The 24674-nt window shown below is 46.0% G+C and overlaps 1 protein-coding gene across 2 annotated transcripts in view; it reads left to right on the top strand.

Annotated features, from left to right (window-relative positions):
- Positions 1–24674, top strand: part of USP31 (ubiquitin specific peptidase 31) — a 62240-nt gene that overhangs the window by 17014 nt on the left and 20552 nt on the right. For both annotated transcript variants that reach the window (XM_037910363.2, XM_037910362.2), the window contains exons 2-7: positions 12366–12503; positions 15375–15463; positions 16777–16869; positions 18330–18465; positions 19140–19284; positions 23666–23846. In XM_037910363.2, coding sequence (XP_037766291.1) covers positions 12366–12503; positions 15375–15463; positions 16777–16869; positions 18330–18465; positions 19140–19284; positions 23666–23846 — 782 coding nt within the window. The remainder of the gene's footprint in view (positions 1–12365; positions 12504–15374; positions 15464–16776; positions 16870–18329; positions 18466–19139; positions 19285–23665; positions 23847–24674) is intronic.

Below are 24674 nucleotides of genomic sequence, written 5' to 3'. Positions count from 1 at the left end.
GAGGATTATTTTGGCTATCCCCCCTCTCCCTTCTCCAGATCCCTCCCCAATATCTGATCCTTCTTAAATTGAAGGGCGAGTTGATGGTGACCTAAGGTCTGCTGCATCCTCTGCTGCAGGAGATGTGGCACTTGTGCTTGAGCCCGTGCCTGGTTGCCACCATCTAACACTTGTTTGAGGAATGACTCTCCAGATCAGCTGGAAATCTGGGGGATGCTAAGCCTCCCTCTGTCTGGGGAGTGGGTTGTGACCGAATGCACCCCTGTATTCACACCCTGCACCCCAGTGTAATTATCTTTGTACAGAATATGCCTTGGGAGGTATCATTTGAAAACTAATAACTCACTAGTCAATAATATCATGGAGCAATGTGTGTAGCAACATTATATGTAAAGTTATGAATTCCCCCCTAGGACATTGTTAGCACATGTTCAAACCTATGTAGCCCTGACTAAGCAGTAGTTAAACAGGTCTATCCTAAACAAATACATGTAAACTGAAGTAAATATATTTAAGCAGTAAACAGGGTTCTTGGAACAGCTAGAAGGGTAAACCGGTAACTCAAAGACAAAGGACAAGCCGATTCCTCTAGTGAGCTGTCATAAAAGTTGATTGGCGATCACTGTTCTGGTGGCCATTTTTGGCAATGAGGGGGGGACAGGAACAGATTGATCTGCCTTTTAGTAGCAACAACATAGAACCTCTTTCACCAGGACACTCCATGGCTCTGTCCTGTCAGCTGGAAGAAACTTTGTCCCTGGGTAACCCTCAGGACAATGCATTTCAAAGTGTGACTGGACTATAAAAATCACCCCAAGTTATCTTTTTCTCTCCTTATCTCTGTCTCATCTAAGAAAACAAAGGAACCAGCCTTTTGACTTTGGGTGTGATTCTGACATGAAAATGTGGTCAGCAGCGTAGCTGGTAATGTGGTGAGGATTTTACTTTGAATCAAATCTAGTTTAAGTTTTAGCTACTAGAAGGCATTTTATTTTGTAATCGTTTGACTTTAATGCCTTGAGTGAGTACAACTATATCTCTTTGAAGTTAAATAAACTTGTTTTTAATCAAAACTAATCTAGTGTTTAAACTGAACTGTTTGGGTAACTCCAGATATTAGGTCTGTTGCCACTGTAAGGGAACAAATTTCCAGTAGTTTGCTACTTTAACTGAACTGCCCAGGAGAGGGCTGGACAGTGCAGAATACACATTTTGGGGAAAATTTGGGACTGGGAGTGTGTTGGGGTCACCCTGCACATAGTAAGCAAGGCTGCTGGAAGCCAGAGTGTAGCTGGTATGTAGCTGACAGGCTCCTCGAGTCAGAATTGCTGGACCCGGGCTGCAGCTACACACAGACACTCAGGGCGTGCCCTGCATGCTGTTTGAGAGTGACCCAGGTTAGGAGATACAACAGCAAAACTTTGTGAGGCACCCAAGGTTTCAGGGCAAGGGGGGATGGAACCCCTCATTGGTATGCATTGCACGCTGGAATGTGACAGGAGTGTTGGGCAGAGCTTTCCCCCCCCCCCCTTTCCTCTCTGTTTTCTTATCTCTCTATTGGGAAGCAACAGCATCTCCTTTTCCCATTTTGTATTTGTGCTCTGTTTTTGTTGTGTTCTCCCCCCCCACCCAAACATTTTCTCTTTGCCCCCTCACAGAGATGCCCTTTCCTTCTCTGTCCCCAAGGAGGCACTGCAATCAGTGGGGCAGGGAGAGGAACATGGAATCCCTCTTCCTGTTGCAGCCTCCGCTGGGATTCAGTCTCCTCTTTGGATACATCTGATGGGGAAAAAAGCTTGAGGTTTGCTCAGAGTTGGCCGATGTGTTTAGGCTGAGATTAGGTCAACATTGGCTTTCTTCCTACTCTAAACAAACCTTTCCTTTGTTGCTGTATTACCTCTTCTATTTCTGCCTCATCTCCCCCCACCCCCCCCACCCCAGTTGTTACTGCTACTGTTAAGGGTGTGGGGAAGGGAGACTATTTCATCTGCTTCTGCATCCTTGGCACCATTTCCCTGCCTACAGTTAAGGCAGCTCCTCCTCTGTACTGTCCTCTGTATCTGGAGGCCATGCTGGTCCCTCGATGGAGGAGTCAGCCCAGTGGCGGGCAGGCCAGGAAGGAACATGTGGTGGCCTCACACCAGTCATTGCAAGCCCAGGTGGCTTTTTGGTTGAAGTCTCCAGTGTTTCAGGGACACTGTGTCCTGTTTTGGGGACAAATAGAAGATCTTGACTGTCCAACCCCTTTTTAGTTCCATGGTGTTTTGCTCTTGGAGAAACAAACTCTGCAGTTTCCGGATTTCTATTTCACCTTTATAGAGAAGGATAGCTGGCTGGGGAGGGGCGTGTGTGTGTGTGTGTGTGTGTGTGTGTGTGTGTGTGTGTGGAGCAGGGTGGAGGTGGACACGTTGGTGCTATGGAGATCTCTCTCTCTCTCTCAACATGGGATGTTCTGCCTCTAACATCATCTCCCAAATGCAGAATGAGGTTTGTGTGTGATAAAAATCTGTCTGAACGTCACTGGTGTTCTGTATTGAAAGATAAAGAATAGATATCTTTCCTGTGCACATCTGTGCCATTATGTTTTCAGACCTCTAATGAGCTAGCCTCATCCGTGTACATACAAAATCCTTTTAACAGCTGTTTCCTACCACAGATGTACTGGAAAATAGCAGGCCCATATTTTTCCATTAGAATCTTGTGTGTGCCAGGGAACAGAAACAGCAAATGAAAGGCTAATCATTCTGTTCCATGTGATTTTATTTACTGTTTGTGATTAGAGCAGTAAATTAAACTAGTTGTTTGGTCTTGTGTGTGGTGTTCTGCACTGATGTAGCTGCACCAATGCAGATCCCCTAATTTAGACACACAACACTGGTGTGAACAGCAACTTGTGTCTGGGTAAGGTTCTCACACTAGGGGTTTATGTGCATGTAGTTCCCTCAGTGTAGACAGGATCTGAGTGTGGAATTTGCAAACGTCCCCTTCTTCCTAGTGACCCTGTTTCACATTTCTACCCTCTAATTTTTGTGAGATTGTAATTGGTGGTAAATGCTGGAGTTACTGTATAGTGAAATAGGCTGTACACTGAACTTATATAGCATGGGCAGCAGAACAGGCTTCCCCACGCTGTCCTGATGTAGAGGCGCTATCTTAGGGCCTTGTCTACACTGAGAATTTGATGCTGTTTTCTCACTGCTGGCCTAAGTATCTGTTCAGTTTTACTACTCTGAATCAGCACAGGCATTTTAGCACTGTCATCTGGAGCTGCTTGAGCAAAGGAAGGCATGTGGCTTGTGTACCCTAGTAGATCTGTACAGGTGCTAGGCTAACAGTGGGAAAACTGCAGGAAATTCTCAGTGTGGGCACCACTTGAGTGCAAGGGGGCTTCCTTATTCTGCGTTTGTGGCCCATCCAATTTTTCTTAATTGTCTGACAACTTGGACAGTTTCATTAATCTAGTACTAATTGTGGTGGGTTTTCTTGGTGTGGTGTGAGCACCTGCCAATTTTGAACTGCCCAGAGATCAGTGTAGTGTGTTCTCATCTAGTGACTGGGCAGCAGGCTATGAGAATGGGCTTGACTTGAACTGTTGACCTGGCAGTGAGAAGGACCCTATCCCATTACCAAGCAATTGAGTGTAAATTTAAAGAACATCTTTTTTTTTTTTTTTATCTTACTAAATTGCACTTGTAATTAAGAGTCTACTCTTGATCTTTCCTCTAGGTTTAATTGTGCTCCTTAGCGGTACAGCCAGATTGTACTGTGTTCTTTGCTATATGTCTCTTGCTTCCTTTCTACCTTGCTTGTCCTTTGATTACTTTGCTGCCACAGCATCTTATTAGAAGAAAGACATGTAACATTTCACATACCAGCAAATATAAAAGTTTCAGGAACAAACCCACTTCACAGCAGGGATGGCAAAAGGGACCTGAATAGAACCGGGAGGGTGCTGCTACTGTCGGTGGAGTCTCCAGAGCAAAGCAACTCATGAGGGACCTGCAGCTGATGTTCTGTGGTACTTCCTGATTCACCTCCAGTGACCTAGCGATCCATCTCCACAGTCAACTGTCTTTATTCTCTGCCTGCTCCCTTCTCGATGTTAGGGAGTTGGGGCAGGATAAGTATCCTGGAGACACCTGTGAGGCAGAGAAGGAAGATACCACCCAAGATGTGCTGTTTGCTTCTAGTTGCCTGGCTTTTTTCTCTCCATTATGAACAGAGACTTCCATTTCTACAGTATTGGCTGGCTTCCTTGTGGCATGAAAACTCATCAGTGAAGCTTTTGGTCAAATGCGACTAGGCTTTTGATTGGAATGATGTGCAGACAATAGTGGGGAAGGGGAAATGGGGCAACTTAGGCCTAGATTTCTGTAGACTATTTCTATATAGAAAGCTCACTTTTACCTTATATACTTCCAAGAGGGGTTCTGCAGACTTTCCTCTGAGGCTTTGTCTAGACTAGGATTTTAAGGTGTGGTGATAGCACATATTAGCATATAACTAATATTTTAAAATCTAGTATAAACAAGGCATGCTGCCTTTGGCATGCTAAACTGGTAGAGTTAAAGCTAACAGGCTAACATCACGCCTAATCAAGATAAGGTCATAGAACTGCTTCTTGCTTGTCCCTCTCTTCCTCTTCGTCCTCTGGCCACTGAGAAGGATGGTTGTGAGGCTGGTCTGTGATGTAGACTTTCTGCCTCTGGGGATAATATCCTAGGCAGTTTTTCAGTGGGTGAAGTGCTGTCTGGTGGGAAGGGTGAATGCTCTGACAAGGCTGTAAAGTGCAAATTTATTATTGTGGAGGCATTGGAGTAAGGTTGTATTGAGATTAGCACTTAAACTGGGACTGAAGTCCCTCTTACTCATTTGAATGAGTTGAATTTGGTCTACAAAGTTGGCCCAATAATTCAAGGACCAATTGAATTTTCTGTGTAACCTTTTCAGCAAAATATGTACTAATGAATGCTGAGGAAATGTGTAAAAATGCTGCTTTAGGGGAAAAATTGTCCTGTTTTTCCGACATTTCTTTGGGTTTTTCTAGCTAATCCAACTTCAGCCACATTCTCTTGGAGCATTAAACTTCATACATTGGCTCTAATACCTAGGGTATAGCTCACTCTTGAAACTTTAAAATACTTAGTTATTCCCCTAATTCTGGATAATCGAGTTTAGACTGCACAAATCCATCAGGTCTTCTGTACTCTTACCGCCATACTCCTCCAGCTGTGTTGTGCATGTGCCCCAGGTGAGGTGGACTGGTCTGTGGGCAGATATGGGGATGAGTCAGGCTTTGGGTGTGTGTGTGGAGGGCGATTGTCGGGATTTGCAGGAGCTCGGAAGAGGCCTCTGCCACGGGAAGGCAGAGCGTGGATTGTGTCTGAGTCTTTGGCACTTGCCTGGTGTGCCTTGTCAATGTTCAGTTATGTGGAATTTCCTCAAGTGTTCTGTGATGTGGATCAGTTTCTGCGTTTTCTTAAAAATAAGGTGGTACCACAATGCAGATCGGGATTGGCAACCTTTCAGAAGTGGTATGCCAAGTCTTCATTTATTTGCTTGAATTTAGGGTTTTGCGTGCCAGTAATACATTTTAACGTTTTTTAGAAGGTCTCTCTCTATAAGTCTATATATTATATAACTAAACTATTGTCGTATGTGAAGTAAACAAGGTTTTCAAAATGTTTAAAAGCTTCATTTAAAATTAAATTAAAATGCCTGGCGGGCAAGAGGCAGCAGCCAGAACCCCAGACCGGCAGTGGGCTGAGCGGCTCAGCCCACTGCCACTCAGCCTGCTGCTGGTCTGGGATTCTGTCTGCCGGCTCCTGCCCGCCAGGGTCCCAGCTGCCGGCCCCGCTCAGCCCGCTGCTGGTCTGGGATCCCGGCCCTGCCCACATAGAGTGGGTACCTACCTTCTCGCTGGTCCTAGCCCATTCTCTTCCTCTCTGCACTGAGCTGAGGGTGGGAGTGCACTGAGCACAGGGCTGGGGGTGAAGGAGCAGGTTGGGGTGCAGGGTCTGGCCAGGAGCTAGAATGAGGGAGGGGCCTCAGGGTTCGGGCAGGAGGTTTGGGTGTGGAGTGCTTACCTGGGCAGCTCCCATTTGGTGCGAGGGGTTCAGGTAGGAGAGAGAGTGTGTGTGTGTGTGTGGGGGGGTGAGAATGTGGGGGGTGCAAGAGTCAGGGCATGGGGTGTGGGGGGGCTGGGTATGTGTGGGGTGCTGGAGTAAAGGCTGGGGTCGGGGGGGCTACAGGGGTCAGGGCAGGAGGCTGGGGATGTGTGAGGGGGGTGCTGGAGTCAAGGCTCGGGTTGTGGGGGGTGCAGAGGTCAGGGCAGAGGGCTGGAGGTGTATGAGGGGGGTGCAGGAGTCAGGGCATGGGAGGGCTGGCTGTGTGTGTAGGGGTGTCAGGATCAGGGCAGAGGGCTGGGTGTGTGTGGGTCAGGGCAGAGGGCTAGGGTCGTGGGGGTACTCCCCAGCCCTCTGCCCAGAGCGGCTCACAGCAGGGGGCTGGTGGGGATATGCCCTGATTCCATTCCACCCTGGTTCCCCAAGGCCCCGTCCCCTCCCCGGAGCAGCTCTCTGCTTCTTCTCCTCCCCTGCAAGGGCCATCAGTGATCAGCGGCAGGGAGGGAGAGGAGGAGGGGCAGGAACCCAGCATGCTGGGGGAAGGGGGAGAGGAGGGAGGTGGGGGAGCTTGCCTGCCCTGCAGTAGCAGCCGGCAGGACCAAGCTTCTTTACCCTTCCCGGGGGGGAGTGGAGAAGAGCGGGCCAGGGCATGCAGGATTTTTAATGGCACGCTGCTGCCTGCCGGGGTCCCAGCCTGGGTTTGGCAGCAGGCTGAGCGGGGCCGGCAGCTGGGACCCGGCAGGCAGCAGCGTGCCATCTTTGGCACGCGTGCCATAGGTTGCTGACCCCTGCTGTAGATAGTTTCTTCAGAAACTGTTGGCCCGAATTGCAGAACTCCCATCGACTTCATGCTTGAGGTTCTGATTAAAAAAAACTAGCATGATACAAAATCATTGCTGCCCATACAAAGTGTACTAAAAACTGGTGAACTGATAGCAAAAAATAATTGTAAAGGAAGAATCATCCTCCAATGGGAGTGTTGCCAGTGGGGTCCCTTAGGGACATGCTTTCTGCCTGATGCTATTCAATATCTTTAGAAATGATCTGGAAGAAAGTATGAAATTGCTAGGTAAATTTGCAGATGACACAGTTTGGTGGAGTGGTAAATAAAGGCGAAAAGTGGGTTATTATACCTGGTAAGGAACTCATTTGGATGTGTTTTTAAAACAGCCTAATGCAAGGTCTTTCATCTAGGAACAAAGAATGTGAGTCTCATTGTATCCTGGAATGTAATAAGTGAAATGCAATTCCCCAAAACTGGTGGTTTTTTCCCCCTGTCATTAGATTCACCAAATCAGCATCAAAAAAGCTTATGTTGCACTACATTGGTTAACAAGAAGCCAAACACTGTCCACATTAGGCTTTCCAGCTGTTTGCTCGCATCTGATATTGTGAGAGCAGCTATAAGCTAAACAAATATAAAAATGACAAGGTCGCATCTTAAAGGCTTCTCCTGCTTGTGCCCATTGAGTTTTTAGTATAACTTCCAAATATTTTGTCCTATATGTCAGGAATTACTATCTTGTCCTGGATAACACTTGATGGATGTGTACAGGGGGATTTGGCAGGAAAGTGATCTGAGAGAGAGAATTGCAAATCTGTGATTGTCGCCTAGATTCTCTATATTAAATATTACAAATGGGTAAAATTACCATAATTAACTAGATGTTCCTGCTGGAAGGGAAGCGTGGAGGGCCTGAATCCTTATTTTCTGCCTTTCTGGGAGGTTTGGAGTTTGCTTTCCACATACCATGAAATCTCGCCAATGTTGCCTCCTTGTTTCCCTGCTGGTGGACTCCCCTGAAACCAAAAAGAGGATGTGAGCTGTCCCCTGGATATTAGTTAAAATGGGGTCTGAATGTTTACAGCAAGTTAGTCTTTGCTTGTTTCCCTCGTGTTGCTGATATCCATTGAAAGTACGAGTGCTGGATATTAATGCTGTTGGTACTGGCTGCAAGCCAAGGTCTGTCCTCATTTGCCATGTTGTAAAGATTCACTCCATTAAATGTACTTGAGAGAACTCAGAGATGGGAGAGGGACCTCCCTGCTCTAACTTCCTCCCGTTGAAGCATAATGTTTAAAGTGGCAGGGAAGGATCCAGCCTCGATGAACCAGTATCTACAACAGCTGCGTGGGTAAGCACTTGCACATACAGAGCTCTCCCCCACTGGCTTCAGCTGCACCACTGTAGCGCTTCAAGTGAGCCGTTGTAAATGATGCAGAGTAGACATAGCCTTATTCTTAAAAAGATGGTGGTGGAGAAGTGATCAGAGAGCAGGCCAACATACTAGTGTAAATATATAGAAGATGCATGAGGGGGTGGGGTGGGGATAATCCCCTAATCATGTCCAAGAGCTTCTGAATCAAATGCTTCTACAGAGCCAGGATGTTGGCTACTGATGGACCCTCATAACTTTGCTCTTCCTTCATCTCTGCTTCAGCCGCATTCTTGCCAGTTGCTGGGCTATGTGGTTTAAAACTACAATGTTCTGCAAATACCTCCAGCCCAGTTCAGTGCTGCCTGCTTGTGAATGCTATTACGTTGCCTGTTTCTGATACAGTATGCAAAGGCCTCTGTTAGTACTGTGTGTTCTGTCAGGACACTGTCCTTTCCGTGAGGCTTTCCGGGACTGTAGACCCACAAGTTCCCCTGCCATTCCTGACAGAGTCGACTAGGTTTAAAATGTCTGCAAGCTATGACTCTCTGTATGGCAACCCTTTGGTTTGTGGGGGTGCTGTGGTGGTGGTGGTGGATGAGGAGGATAATGGGTCTCAGGTGTATACAAGACTTTGCAGGTGGGAAGACACTAGTCCCTGTGCAGGCATGAGTAGTAAATCCACTAATGTCAGTGGGAATTGCACATCTGTATTGAGAGCAGATTATAGGCCTTAGCTTCCACTTCCTCTCATTTGCTGCTTCGGGACAAGTGGGCAGATTACTGAGGAACTAGAATCAATATTGATTGGCCCATTTCCCTCCCCTGTGGTGACTCCATTTCCAAGAGGGATAAAATACGTAGCCCAACTTCCTTTCTCAAATCTGTTGTAAAGTCTGATTAGAGAAGGGGGGGCTTGAGAACATGAGCATGTGTGCAGAATGTCTGGTCTCTTCCAGCAATCCCCTGTGTTGGTTGTGCCGTTATCGCTGATTGTGTTGCTCTTACAGCCCCATTTTCTTGTTCCTGGTCCTGCAGGAATATTTTGTTACTGGACTGGCAACGGTTGCATTGGGAAAGCTTGTCCTGTCACATGCCTGGTATGGAAAGAGAACTATTTTTCAATTTCTTCACAGTAGTTTTCAGATCACCTGCAACTTGCACACCCTGGCAGTTGAGCCTTGCTCAATGAGGAGTCTGACAATTATTTTCTGGATACAATTGCTGAGACTAAGACACAGGAACGGTTTAGATGTGGGTCCCTCCTGGCTAATGACAGGCCAAAGGAAGGTGCTGGGCCGCTTTCCCAGGCGACTTACTCGACAGGTCCATGACACTGAGGAAATGGCGGTTGCTGTTGCTCAGTAAGCCCCCTCTCGACATGGCCGATCTCTCCACCTGTCACGCCATATCCGATTTCCCATTATTGGCCAGGAGTCATTAGCAAAAGCTGGGCAAAGCTGCTCCAGCAATATTTGGCATTTTTGGGTCTCTCGATCTCTGGTCAGTTTGGTTTGGGGCCTGGATGTTGTGTGGCGGGATGGCTAAAGACGGGCAGCAGCGTTGTAAGCAACAGTCTGGCCAGCACAATCCCTGAAACTGCAGCGGTGTTGAAGCTGAACTGCAGGTTTTCACAGCTCGTAAACTCCAAGAAGCAGTTCCTGTCTATGTCCAGGAAGAATCAAGTCTGGGCAGATATCCTGGGTGCGTGCACATGCTTCGAATACGTTTCTGGGAACTCAAATGTAAGTTAGGTTCATTCCTCTGGCTCCCGACAAGTAGCCAGTGTAGCTCCTGTGTTACAGCTTTCCCTGGTGTGGGTAGAGTCTCTCTGAATCCCTGCTCCAGTGGTGCTGTGTGTGTGCGTTTCTCTCTCTCTCATCGCCACCTGCAGTCTCTTTGGGGAGTATTTGTTGGGTTGGTGGTGGTTATGCCCTTTGCTACCATCAGAGTGTTTACTCTGCTTCTGTGTTCTGTCCCTTCCCTGACCCTGTCTGTCTGGTCTATTTAGGTTGTATGCCCTTCAGGAGAGGAACTGTCTGCAACTGTGTATTTGTACAGTGCCTGGCACAATGGGGCTTCATTCCTGGCAGGTCCTTAGCACTACCATGATAAACATGATTAATAAAGTGGAGTGTGACGGCACAGTCTGCTTCGGGGGCAGAGTGGCCTTGTCAGAATTTACTGAAGATGGGTTTGGGGAGTGGGGAAATGGCTTTGGAGCATTTAAGACAGGAGCCTTTTGTGTAGATGGGAATATTGGAGGTAGAATCCAGGCTAGATGACATGGGTCTGAGGAGTTATCTGCCGCATGCTTGTAAAGACCATGTGTTCAGCTAGAGAAAGCAGGTTGAAATATCAATTATCAGTTTAGCTTGTCAATACTAGGGTTGCTTTAGCTCTGAGACCCCTTTCAAACACAACTCTAAGCTCCAGAGCCATGATGTTCCTATGTATAGACAATGGTAAAAGACCAGATGTCTGCCTCCCCCGCTCCGAATGTGTGGCTCTGAGAGTAAAATCTAACAACCAGCATTTGAAATCACTTCTGCTCTACAGAAGTGGTGAAGGGACTCCATCAGGTATTGCTGTCTGCTGGTGCTGTTCCTTTGGGAGATGTAGTTCTTGATGGCAGCCTGTCTTTAATGGCTTCAGTCCAGGACAGTAGTGGTATGATAAATAGTACTTTTCTGATAGCTAGATAAATGTGCAGTTCTCTGGCAAACTTCCCAGTTCCTTGCCTCTCCAGGCAGACAGCTAAGTCCTGTTTGTAGCAACATATCTGATATGAAGGCAAACCATGCTCTCCATTCTAGGTTTGTGCACTGGGTCGTTGATGCTTTATATTTACAAAAGGGAAAAATTGCACTTGCTTTGTTGATGAAACACTTGGTAAATGTGCTTTCGGGCATGCAGCCCCTTGACCAGGATTGTAGCAGCGGCTGGAATTTCTATTTGCTAATCCAGATAAATTTTGGATTTATGTAGCTATCTTTAAGGGTTGAGTGTTCTCAATGGAGGATTATGTGATTCATCTGACTTCTGGCTCTTTGACACAAGCTTGAGCCCAAAGACATGTTTTAATAGCAAAAGCTTAAAGCTAAGGATTCCATACGTTGAGTATGAAGCTAATCAAGATATGTCGTGAACTCCTATCCAAAATGATTCCAAAGCACTTTGCAAACTGCCTTGACATTTACCTACCTGTAGATCACTTCACTTATCACTGAAATGCAGCCACTTCTGGATTGAACAGGCGATTGGTTAACTGTGCACAGCAACACTGCGCAAGCTCAGAGACACCGTGAAGACATGTTTATCGATTTGAAATAATGGGGAATTTTATGGCCCGGGTGTACTATGAATCTAACTGTACTACTGTGTACATAGTAGCATCTGTGTTGCAGGAAGTTAGACCCTTTTAGGCTGTGACATGATTCCTAGCATGGGTTTAGAACTGACAAAGCTGTGTTACAATATAGGTGCCCCATCCATGCCAGGTGAGTATTGCTGGCCTGGCTAGACTAGGAATGTAGATCGTCCCTCAAAACAGAATATTAATAATGGAGCTGGATTTTTCCTCTTGTTCTGGGAGGGATGTGGGGGACATGCCAGGGGCGTTTTACACCTTCTCCAAGAGACTCCTGTGCCAGCCTCCCTGCACGTGCTGCTGCTCCACTGTAGAGGGTCTAAAATGCACCTGCCTGATTTTTAGCTAGTACTAGTTCTACAGACTGGTCGTTTTGGTGCTGATCTCTTTGCATCAGCCAGTGCATCACTTACATGTCTGTCTAAAATAGAAACCAGGCCCCTTGGCAGCCTCTGTCGTAGCCCTGCTGTCCGGTTTTCAGGTCAGAGAGCACCTTCCACATCTCCTGCGGCTCTCGGCTTACTGCAAGCTTGGCACAGAACCCACTGCCCCTTCCGCCTGTAAACGCTGCGCCTCGACAACAGGGAAGCTGTATGTTTCTGAATATAGTGGCTAGCTGAGCCTGTTTCTGATCACAGCGCTGTTCCTGAACGCAGATGTTCTGACCCTGGGCTTATACTGTGTTCTGAAGGCCTCTTTGCTGTTCCTCTGCAGAGCATTGTCTCGAAGAACTCCATGCAGTACCGAGGGAACTCACAGCATGATGCACAGGAATTTCTGCTCTGGCTGTTAGACAGAGTTCATGAAGACCTGAACAATTTAGTGAAATACAATGGCAGACCTCCACTGAAGGTAAGGCAAATCCAGCACAGGCCAGCAGGGGCATTTCTTTTGTAGTGGTTCCAGGGAAGCTTTCCTTTTGAAACAAAATATCTCTGTATTAGCTTCCCAGTATGGCTGTCAAGCAATTAAAAAAATCAATTGCGATTAATTGCACTGTTAAACAATAAGAGTACTATTTATTTAAATATTTTTGGATATTTTCTACATTTTCAAATATATTGGTTTCAGTAACAACACAGAATACAAAGTGTACGGTGCTCACTTTATATTTTTGATTACAAATATTTACACTGTAAAAACCAAAAGAAATAATATTTTTCAATTTACCTAATACAACTACTGTAGCGTAATCTCTTTATCATGAAAATTGAACATACAAATGTAGAATTATGTACAAAAAAACCTGCATTCAAAAATAAAACAATGTAAAACTTTAGAGCCTACAAGTCCGCTTAGTCCTATTTCTTGTTTAGCCAATTGCTCAGACAAACATGTTTGTCTACATTTGTAGGAGATAATGTCACCTGAAAGTGAGAACAGGCATTTGCATGGCACTGCTGTAGCAGGTGTCGCAAGATATTTACGTGACAGATGTGCTAAAGATTCATGTTGTATTTCATGCTTCGACCGCCATTCCAGAGGACATGCCTCCGTGCTGATGACAGGTTCTGCTCAAAAACGATCCAAAGCAGTACGGACTGACACATGTTCGTTTTCATCATCTGAATCATTTTCTTTTTTGGAGGTTTGGGTTCTGTAGTTTCCTTATCGAAATGTTGCTCTTTTAAAGACTTCTGAAAGCATGCTCCACACCTTGTCCCCCTCAGATTTTGGAAGGCACTTCAGATTTTTAAACCTTGGGTCAAGTGCTGTAGCTACCTTTAGAAATCTCACCTTGGTACCTTCTTCGTATTTTGTCAAAACTGCTGTGAAAGTGTTCTTAAAACAACATGTGCTGGGTCATCATCTGAGACTGCTATAACGTGAACTATATGGCAGAATGCGAGAAAAACAGAACAGGAGACATACAATTCTCCCCCTGACGAGTTCAGTCACAAATTTAATTAATGCATTTGTCAGGGTTCCTTCCCCAGTCTGAACTCTAGGGTACAGATGTGGGGACCCGCATAAAAGACCCCCTGAACTTTTTTTAACCTAAGCTGGTAAGAATCTTCCCCAAGGTACAAACTTTGCCTTGTCCTTGAACAGTATGCTGCCACCACTAAGCATTTTAAACAAAGACCAGGGAAAGAGCCCACTTGGAGACTTCTTCCCCCAAAATATCCCCCCAAGCCCTACACCCCCTTTCCTGGGGAAGGTTTGATGATAATCCTCACCAATTTGTACAGGTGAACATAGATCCAAACCCTTGGATCTTGAGAACAATGAAAAATCAATCAGGATCTTAAAAGAAGAATTTTAATTAAAGAAAAGGTGAAAGAATCACCTCTGTAAAATCAGGATGGAAAATACTTTAAAGGGTATTCAGATTCAAAACACAGAGGATCCCTCCTCTGGGCAAAACCTTAAAGTTACAGGAAAAAACAGGAATAAACCTCCCTCTTAACACAGGGAAAATTCACATAAAAAAACAAAAGATAAACTAATCCGCCTTGCCTGGCTTACCTATACTGGTTGCAATATTGGAGACTTGGATTAGGATGGGTTGGAGAAGATGGATTTCTGTCTGGCCTCTCTGTCCCAAGAGAGAACAACCCCGTAAACAAAGAGCACAAAACAAAAGCTTTCCTTCCCCCAAGATTTGAAAGTATCTTGTCCCCTTATTGGTCCTTTGGGTCAGGTGCCAGCCAGGTTAGCTGAGTTTGTTAACCCTTCACAGGTAACAGGATGTTGCCTCTGGCCAGGAGGGATTTTGTAGCACTGTATACAGAAAGGTGGTTACCCTTCCCTTTATATTTATAACAGCATTATTTTTTTAATGAGCATCATCAGCATGGAAGCATATCCTCTGGAATGGTGGCCGAAGCACGAAGGGGCAAATGAATGTTTAGTAAATACTTTGCAATGCCAGCTACAAAAGTGCCATGCGAATGCCCGTTCTCACTTTCAGGAGACATTGTAAATAAGAAGAGGGCAGCATTATCTCCTGCAAATGGAAACAAATTTGTTTGTCTTAACGATTGGCTGAACAAGAAGAAGGACTGAGTGGACTTTGTTTTGTTTTTGAATGCAGTTATATAACAAAAATCTACATTTGTAAGTTGCACTTTCACGATAGAGATTGCATATAGTACTAGTATGAGCTGAATTGAAAAATACTATTTTATTTATCGTTTTTACAGTGCAAATATTTGTAATGATATAAAGAGAGCACTGTACATTTCGTATTCTGTGTTGTAATTGAAATCAATATATTTGAAAATGTAAAAAAACCACCCACAAATATTTAATAAATTTCAATTTAACAGTGAGATTAAAACTGCGATTAATCGCGATTAATTTTTTGTTGTTCACATGGGTTAACTGCGATTAATCAACAGCCCTACTTCCCAGCCATGATATCTCTCCTGTAACAAATGCAGTAGCCAGAGGGCTGTTCCTGGCCCCTGTGGCTGCAAAGAGCCTTCTCAGTCAATGCATGGCAAGTGTGCACCAGCACAATCCGGTGTGAATGGTGACCCCTGACTCTGCCACCAGTTAAGTTTGGCAGCTTACTGATATGCTAGCTATGTCCAGTGAAGATGCTGCTCAGTTGCTCTAGTCCCCTCTGTGGGCCTGAAAGCACTTGCAATTTCAAATACTTGGTTTTGTCCTGGTATGTTTAGCTCAGGAGAACCTAACTTGGCTCTTGTATGTGATTGGTGTGGCACTCCTGCATATCCTGGCAGGCTTCCATTTAGAACTGCTTTTCCTTTTCAGCCACCATTGGAAGATGCTGCACTGCTCGAGGCACCAGGCTTTCCAATCAGTAGCACTTTCGTACAGGAACTCTTTCAAGCTCAGTACAGGTACAGTAACTTCCAGCACACTTGGATTATGGGGGTTTATGTGCATGTCTTTATAATCACAATAAGATTCTTTCATCCCTGGTGGCAGAGCCCGGTGCGGTGCAGCAGGGCTGTGTGTGGTGTGGGGGCAGGCGGGGCGGAGAGGTGGCAGGCAAGTAACTCTCTGCAGTCCTCCATTTTGTTTACAGTGCTGCTGTGTCTCCGTGCCCCACTTGATCAGACTCCCTTAGTGGTTGTCTCTCACTCTGGTAAATGAAATCTTGCTCCAAAGGGGAGTAACGGCCAGTTTTATTGCACTAAAATTCTTTGTCACTTCAGTGGAAAACGTACGTTTGTTTCCCTCTTGCCAGTAAATCAGGAGTGCTTGTTTCAGCCTTCACCCCCAACCTAAGCCGCCATGGCGTTTCCAGCCCGATTGGTCAGGGAGCAAAGGTGTGAGACACAATTTCGCATGTCTGAGATCTGCCTGGGTTGTGCCAAGTCAGGAGCCTGTGGTGTGAACTGGAGGCATGTGGTGGCTGCTTGAGTTTAGAATCCCAAACAAGCTTGTAGTAATTATCATTAATGAGGAAGCCTTCTAGCAGAAAAGAAATTCTGCGCTTAGTCCTTCACTGCCCCTTTGTTCATGGGAACAGCCACAGTTTTCCACCTGAGAGCTGAAGTTGAAAAAAACAGGCCAATTTCCAAACTCTCCCAGCAGCACTGCTGCCAGTCAGGTGTAGGAGATTGAGTTGTTAAACGGTCTTCCCAGTATGTCCCTGAGGCTCCCCAGTGGCAAAGAAAGAAACCTTTGGGATGTTACAGAATCATGAGCAGACTTAGTGACCTTATGGCTTGTTAATTTGGGATATGAAATACTCCGGGTGTGTGCCTGCGCATGTGTGTCTGTGAGGAGTCTCCTTTCTTTCTGAGTGAATGAGATTGAGGCCCATGCAGTGCTGCCTGCATAACCATCCCTCGCCCACGTGTCTGGGGGAGAATAGTCCTTGTCAGTCTCTTTATATTAGAATCAAATATGGGTGAATTGTTAATTTCACAAATGTCTCTTAGTGGAGGCAAAGTGGAATAATAGAGAGGAGCCTGTCTTCCTGTCATGTCGTGTAATAAATGAGCTCAGAGACTAATTACTGCGTGAGCATCTGGGAATTAGGCGCCTTTCATTTACAGCAAAATGCGCAGAGCCTTGCTGGAGTGTGTGGGGGAAGGGGTTTGATCAGGAGGGAAGAGCAGGGTCACCGTTTTTGTTCTTGATGGTTTGCTTGTCCCTAGTTAAATGGGAGATGTAACTTTAATCCGATTGATGTTTTTAACAGGTCCTCTCTGACGTGCCCTCATTGTCAGAAGCAGAGTAACACCTTTGACCCTTTCCTCTGCATCTCTCTACCAATTCCTCTGCCTCATACACGGTAATGTGCTAATCTGTGCCTCGAAGTTAAATTTTGGGCGCCTTTCCCAATGCTTGGTAGCATTGCAAATCTTTTTATAGAAGAGATTGAGACGCCAACAAGATTTGTGGCAGATTAGGGTTGAATTGAATGGACTGGTAGAGCCGTATTCTGAGCCCCCAAAAAATGCTGAAAAGATGAGCTGTGCGGGAACTAGATTTCTTATTTCTCAGAGAATTCCATAGATCTAAAAGCTTTTCTTATACAAAGCAGAATGAAAACAATAAAGATTGAAATTTCCTACAAAACTTAATTCCAAAATTTCATTTTGGATTAAAGTTTTTTGTTCCGATTTTGACTTTTTTTTTTTTTTTTTTAATCTCCAGTTTCACCAAGTGTAGGAGAAGAAGTAATGAGCTGAGTTTGCAGCAAGAGAGAGATTTAGGTTGGATATTAAGAAAAACTTTCTAACTATAAGGCTAGTTAAGCACTGGAATAGGTTGCCTAGGGAAGCTGTAGAATCCCAGTCATTGGGTTGGACAAACATCTGCCAGAGAATGACCTAGATTGACGTGTTCCTACCTCAGTGCAAGAGATGGACTAGATGACCTCTCAAAGTCCTTTCCAGCCCTACACTTTTTTGATTCTAGAATATAAAATTTTTTAAAAAATGTAAACAGAAAATATTTGGTTGCAGAAAGGCCATTTTGCTATTGGCTTTTGCCAATGGGAAAATGTTCTGGGGGAAAACTTCCAACCAGCTGTAGAAAAGAGGCTACAAAAATGCTTCCACTCTTCCCATTCTCTTTAACCCAGTGGGTTTTCCCAGCAGCACTTCTTTGAGAGTGCCTTTAGGATGTCAGCTTTGATTGATCTGGGCCATGTTACAAGGATCCTTGAGGTAAAATTAGGATTGCCCTTCAATCAAGAGGTCACCTAGGGCGGCCTCATTGAGGAACTGTATTCTGTGATTCCACTTCCTTGGGAGGACTCCCCAGTTAGTACATAGAGTAGAGGCTAACACCACAGAGAACATACCTCCAACTTGGAGCAAGATAGGTATCCATCCCTCCTTTATTTAAGGGTCTGGTAGACGTTTGGGACTCCAAAGCATCTGCTGGGTGGGTCTTGTTGCCTGAATAGCTCCAGGGTAATGTGGCCCAGAATAGGCATGTATGACTTCATTACTGATGATGCAACCAGCCTCTTAGGGAACTCTATGTGGGAACTAGGCTTGGGTCGCAACCCAAGGACTGAGTGACATCCTTACACTGTTTCCCCATTCCTAAATGGCCTGGAGATTAAGTCATAACTAGATCAGAAATGGTCTGTGTTCTTATGATGTGTGCAATGTAAAAGTCCCCATTCAGGGTTCTGCAGCCTGCTTTGTCGATCTGACCAAGCTTAGCTCAGGCTGTTTTTTTCCTAGGTACTGTATAGAAATGTTCAGCCATCCCAGTTCTTCCCTGTATTCTCTGCAGACCTCTGTATATCACTGTGGTGTATCAAGGGAAGTGTTCGCATTGTATGCGCATCGGTGTGGCAGTGCCTCTGTTTGGAACAGTGGCGAAGTTGCGTGAAGCAGTATCCATGGAAACCAAGATACCCACTGAGCAGGTAATGGGCTGATCTTCGGTTACCGGGCTGCCACTGGTGTCCTTCAGGAGTTGCGACCTGGTTTTTTTTTTTTTTCTGGTTGATGTGGCAGGTAACAATGGGTGCTCGGGGTTCAGATCAGTGGACCTAAATTTATGGAGGAAATGGGTGACTGCAGAAACTAGACCGAACGCACTGTCTCTTATGTGTAACTCCCCCATGAATCAGTTTGGCTGCCTGTAGGTTATACCAGTTCCCTGCTCGGGCCTCCAGGTGCATTGCTGCTTCTGCTCCTTTTTGCTCTGTTACTTGAGGAAGGGAAAGCCTGGTGCTTCTGCCTAACAGCCCTAGAGTGCACATGTGTACTCTGCTCACTATTGAGAAACCAGCAGGGGCTCATGGGAAATGTCCTCAGGTTTTGAGACTCTGAAGGGAAAACTACTAAGATGACACTCGAAGGGTCCCACGAAAACCTCTGCATGTGTTCCCTTGATCCCAGCTACTCCCTCATGGCCAGACCCTCCCCAATTTCTCCTTATTGGCTGGTACTGTAAGACTGGAGAATTCCTATCCTCCGTCAGAAATGCTTCAGCGAAAGTCCATTCGTTAACTTCTTTTGCCATCCTGGGAGTTTGCAGTTCGGCAGTGGCTGGCACTGGTGGTCTAATGGCTGCTATTCCACTTCTGCCTTGTAGATTGTGCTGACTGAGATGTACTATGATGGGTTCCATCGCTCCTTCTGTGATGCCGATGACCTGGACACCGTTCAGGACAGCGACTGCATTTTTGCCTTTGAGACCCCCGAGATATTTAGGCCTGAGGGGATCCTTAGTCAGAGAGGTAAGTGGGTAGGTCTTCTAAACACCTCTTCCCTCCAACTCCACCCCTACTGGAGTATTGGCTGAGGGGAATTTGTTTGAAAAGGGGGCTTTTGGTTATATATGTCCTTGGCCTAACGCGGTACGTGGAGTGTCTCCTGGTTTGCTGACTCTGAATTGAGCTCTGCTTCCACGGGCTGGCATTCCAAACATAGACGGCTTAGCTTGGAACCTGGCATTACCAAACCTTGTGGTGGAGGGGTGCTGCCAAGCAATCTGTTACAGTACAGGGCAACTGCACCTGTATTGCTCGTTAGTAGTTCAGCAAGGGCACTCACTCAGGCGTCCAGCTCCCCAGCTGTTGCCTCTCTTGGATGGAGACATGTGTCCCTCTCCTTCTGACCCAGTGTCTCCAAGCTGCACAATCCCTGCCTTCACTGAATACTTCCCAGCATGGACAAATTGCTCAAGAACACCTGCATGTTTTCTCTTTAGAGATGGATAACAAGTATAATTGTTACAGATATGTTTCCGCACAGACTTCCCAATCAAGCCTACTTTATTCTACCGGTAAAAAGCATTGCAGAGGAAAACCTATTAAAAACAATAAAAGAACCTACAGACATGCTTTTAAGTGTACTAAGAACCCCAAGCCTTACATGGATTGTGGCAGGACAAGTCCATCAGTACCCCTCCCTAGGAGAGTTCTTAGGGTTACCAGTTCATCACAGCTTCAGCTCAGAACAAGCACACTCATAACACGTTCAGTTCACACGTTATACAGTTCAGGGGTCTTTGACCTGGCGTTTCCAGAAGTAGGTAATTGGTACAAAATGGGCCCCTCTCTTCAGGATGTATCTTCAAGAGGTTGGCATTCCCCTTACCTCCAGGTACTTCCTAGGAAATTCATTTCACGCATGTTGCAAAAAGATCTTTGATGGTCCTAGTACCTTTCAGAGATTGCATTAATCCTGTCTTCCTGCTAAAGAAGTTCCATACAATCTCATGATAGTAAATAAACACTTGCATTTCTAATACAATGTACCCCAGAGGTATTAACCATAATTCAGTAAGGTGTAACTTAATTCATTAAAGCTCATTCAGGATATTGTCAGTCTGTCACATCTCTCCCCCTACAGAAGTGGGTGTAATGAGGGTGCTGACTGACTTTCGAGGGGAACACATTGAGTGAGTGCCTCGGTGGGGGTATTCCCTGGATGGCAGCTGTGCCATTACTTCTCTGTGTTACATTTCACCTGTTCAGATAACAAACCTGCTAGCAAACTAGCATACATCCTTCAAAAATCTGTAAGGCGTTGTCTGACCAGCATCCTACATAATTTTCCTCTTTAAACATATGGAACTGAGCTTTCACAAGCACCTTCTTGCCCTGCTACCCCAAACCCTTTGGATGGAAACTTGAGACCTAATTCTCCCACTGCTCGTGCAGTTTCTAGGGAGCATGTGTCATGTTCTGTGGTGCCCTAAGGGGTCAGTTGCTTCTGTTCTGGATTGAGGTTCCCCACTTCCCACCACCCAGGAATTTTACAAGCAGCCGTTCTTTGGACCATAGAGAGAAATAGTTCTGCAGTGGCTGTCAACAATGCGCTGCTTTGAACAGGAAAAGTCAAGCCAAGGGAATGTCTTCAAACTTCCCCCATAGCCAGATTCCTTTCTCTGCCCCACCTCCCCTGAAGTTGGGCTCCAGGACTCCCGTGGCCCCACCTCAGCTCCTCTGGGTGCAGGTGATGGAGTATTGATCCCCCACACCATTGGTTCCTTTTGTCCACCCCCCTAACCCCCACTGAGTCAAGGTGAGCAGAATTCCCTCTCCCACCTGGCTCAGGATCCTTCACTATCTCCCAGCAGCTGTCTTACCCTGTACTTGTGCATTTCCCACACTGGGGTAGGTATCGTAGATTTGTCAGTGCACCACAGCTACCTCAGTCTCCCTCCTTTTGGCTGGAGACATTGCCATCATCAGGCTCTGTTCTGCCCCGGGGTCCCTTTTTAGGGGCTGGCAGAGAACTTTATTTCCTGATCTGCATTTTAGGGCCCAGTTAATTTCCCTTTAGGTCAGTAGGTCTTGTCCCTTCTCCTGAGCACCAAGCACTCACGCCTCGCCCCTCAGTCTGCATGCTCTGGGGATGTAACCAGACTCCTCATGGACACTGGCAGTGGAAATGGGATGTCCCTTCCCCTAGTCAGCTATGCTATAGGCATTTTTGCCCTCTGCCTGTCCTTGCCTGTCTGAGACTAGCCGAGGACTTGTCTACACTTCAAAGTTAAGTTGACTCACAGCCACCACAGTAATTAAAGCTCCTTCTTGTGCCTTCTGTCGGTGGTGCACGTCCTCCCCAGAAGCACATCCAATCCACCAACTGAAGTGGGGCATTGTGGGACACAGACAGCCCTGCGCTCCCCTCCTCTCTCCTCCGATGCACTGCTGACAGCCTGAACTGTCAGCTGGGCACAGGCTTACAGCTGGGCCCTTCCTTCTGCTCCGGTGCTGACAGTGTGAGCTCAGGCTGTCAGCCCCATTAATATGTAGGTCTCCTTGACCATGGTCACCCCACAACCCGCTCCCCCTTTCCTTGCATAACTCCTCGTTTTAGTTGAAATCTCAGCATAGGTCATGTCCCTTTTGTTCTAAACTCCCTGAAACCTTCTCCTATACGTTTTGGGGGTCAGTTTAAACTTTTGTAACAAAGCTTGTTAACTGTCATCTTTATAGTCCTCACTTCCCGTAAGGGTAAAAATATCCAAGGCCTTTGTCCCAGACAGCAGTGGAGCAAGGTACCTTACCATGTTCCTTCCCCCCATTTTATTCAGCTAGCACCCCAGTTCAAAAGCATGTTGGAACACATCCCTATCATTCCCCTCCCTAAAGCGAGGGATACCACCCATCAGTACAGGTACTGGGGACTGGTTCCACCTACTGGGCGACTGCTCTTCTGTTGCAGTCGCTCTGTCTGGAGCTGGTAGTGCTGCTTCTTGTCCTCTTCTCTCTCATACAGACACTGCTGCTCCTGCTCTGCAAGCTGTTGGGTTTCCTGCTTCTCCTGCTCCAGCTATTGAGCTGTCCACCATTCCTGTTACAGTGGTGGGCTTGGTCTGGATGGAACATAGTTGCAGGGCTCTCCATCTGCTGAATCCTCCTCCAGCAGGCTGGAGGTTTTCTGCAAACCTGAACCATCATTCCTCAGCTGGTCATTAGAGTACAACAAATTGATTGATTTAGACAAATCCGCTCTGAAAGCATTTCTCTGCATAACTCAACCAGCCCATTTTTCTTCAGCTGTTCAAAATTCGTTTTCCCCAGTCTTTTTGCTATTTCTTTTCCCAAAATGACGACTGAGACACTTGTCTCTGTGCTTTTCCTTCTTCAGTACTTGCTTTTACCGCTGTTGGCACTCGTGCAATTCAGATTGTTACAGATCCCAAATACACTGTCATCATATGTGTTACAGTTCAGAGCACCTGCCTCTGTATTTCCCGTTAGTGGCACCGCAAGGGCACTCGCTCTCTGGCAACAGCTGGAGGGCTGGAAGCACAAGAGTGGGTGCAACTTTTGGGCTGCTAAAGGGACCGCGGCAGTTGTCCTGAACTCTGACACAAAGCTAAAATTTTGCTATGAAAATCAGATTGCTGGTGATGTTTCAGGAATAAACAAAATGTGCCTCTCTCTTTCTAAGGCCCTTGGGGCCCCTGTGCTCTCCGTGTCTGGGTAACTCTCATTCAAGTCAATAGGAGTAACTCAGATCCTGCAGGATGAAAGCACTGAGTTTCTCCTGTCTTCTTTGCAACAGCGGGTGCTAACATATGCTTCAGCCAATTTGTGCATTTTCCAGCTGAACTGCATGCTGCTGGTGCACAGGCAGAGAAGGAGACCAAAAGAAGCTAGATTTGCTGGAGCTCTGTTGGCAATTTGGCAGGTACAGATTTCACCAACTAGAGGAGGAAACATCTGAGAGTGGGATGTAGGAGAACAAAAGCAAAATTTTATATTTGAAAATGAGCAAGGGTTTTTTCGTTTACTCCTTCAAACAGTTCTCCTTCTATGTACAAACAAAATGACCTGACCTAAAACTACAGGTGCCTATGCAACAATTGAACTGGGTTTCCAGTGTGAGATACGGTGTGTGTGTGTGTTTTATATTGTATCTCTGTTGTATAGAAATAATCACATATGTAAAATAACTTTTTTATAGAATTAAAGTATTTGACAATGAATCTAATCTAAGTGACCCAATCTAGAAGCACTGATTTTACACTGACATGCTGTTCTAAATTAGAAGAAGACTTCTTGAGAGCATGTTGACACTCCCCTGTCAGTGGAGGGCACAAGGATCCAATTGTAGAGGAAAACCATTTAAAATGCCTTCTCTCCCCTGATGTTCCAGGAATTCATGTGAACAATAACCTGAATAACTTGAAATATGGCACTGATCACCACAGAACAACATCTTATACACAAGGGGCGGTGAAGTCAGGGAAACAGGAAACCTCTACTCGCTCAGCAGCCAGTGACAAGATTGTATTGCTGATCTGCAACAGAGCATCTACCGGACAGCAGGGGAAAAGGTAAACGCCAGCTTCCAGGCTACACCTCTGGTTGTGGCCTCCATGGAAAGCCAGGATTCTCTGTTATAACTCTCCGTGTACTGAGACGACAACATAGACACCTCTCTGGAGCCACAGTGTAAAGTCCGAACTCTTGTTGGGACCAGAGTGATGTGTGAAGACTTGTTGGCCCACTAAAAACATATGTTCAGTGATGTAGCCATTGGGTTCATTTGAAACCATTAATAGTTGAGTCTGCAGTTAAATGGGCGCAACTTCTGTGAATGCTAATGGGAACTGTGTGTGTCATAGGGAATTAGATCCCATCAGGTGGCCTGAAATCACCTCTGATGAGCCAGCCTGTCCTTTGAGGGTGGTGCAGTTCACACTCGTACCTGATGTGCCTCCCTGCCAAATGTCAAGGCTCTATCTGCTCTTGCTGAGGTGCTCGAGTGGGATTGGGAAATATTTTATAATGAGAAGTTTATTCTCCTTCCTCGTCTTTGTAATTCAGCTTGAAAATTGGACTTTGTGGTGGGAAGCTAGAACCAACTGACAAGGCCCTTTTGAATGTGACCTCTGAGACAGGCTTAACATTTGTAATGTGTAATTTGTCCCTATGTGCTCCAGGGTGTACCACTAAATGTTCACTCTCCCTCCCCCAAAATCCATCTGGGCTTGATTGTGATCTCAATAGGTCTCAGAGGCCTGGGCTCCACTGAAGTCAGTGGAGGTGGGGTGAGGGTAGAATTGGGCCGTATGTGTTTTCCTGAGATGATAACTGGAGTTAACGAGGAGAGGGTGAGCTTTGCCCCGGACTCTGCTGGGAGCAGAATTGGGCCAATGCTG

This window comes from Chelonia mydas, chromosome 10 (assembly GCF_015237465.2).
Source record: "Chelonia mydas isolate rCheMyd1 chromosome 10, rCheMyd1.pri.v2, whole genome shotgun sequence".
NCBI lineage: Eukaryota > Metazoa > Chordata > Testudines > Cheloniidae > Chelonia > Chelonia mydas.
Note: the sequence above shows the minus strand (reverse complement) of the source record. Positions and strands in the feature narration are given on the sequence as shown.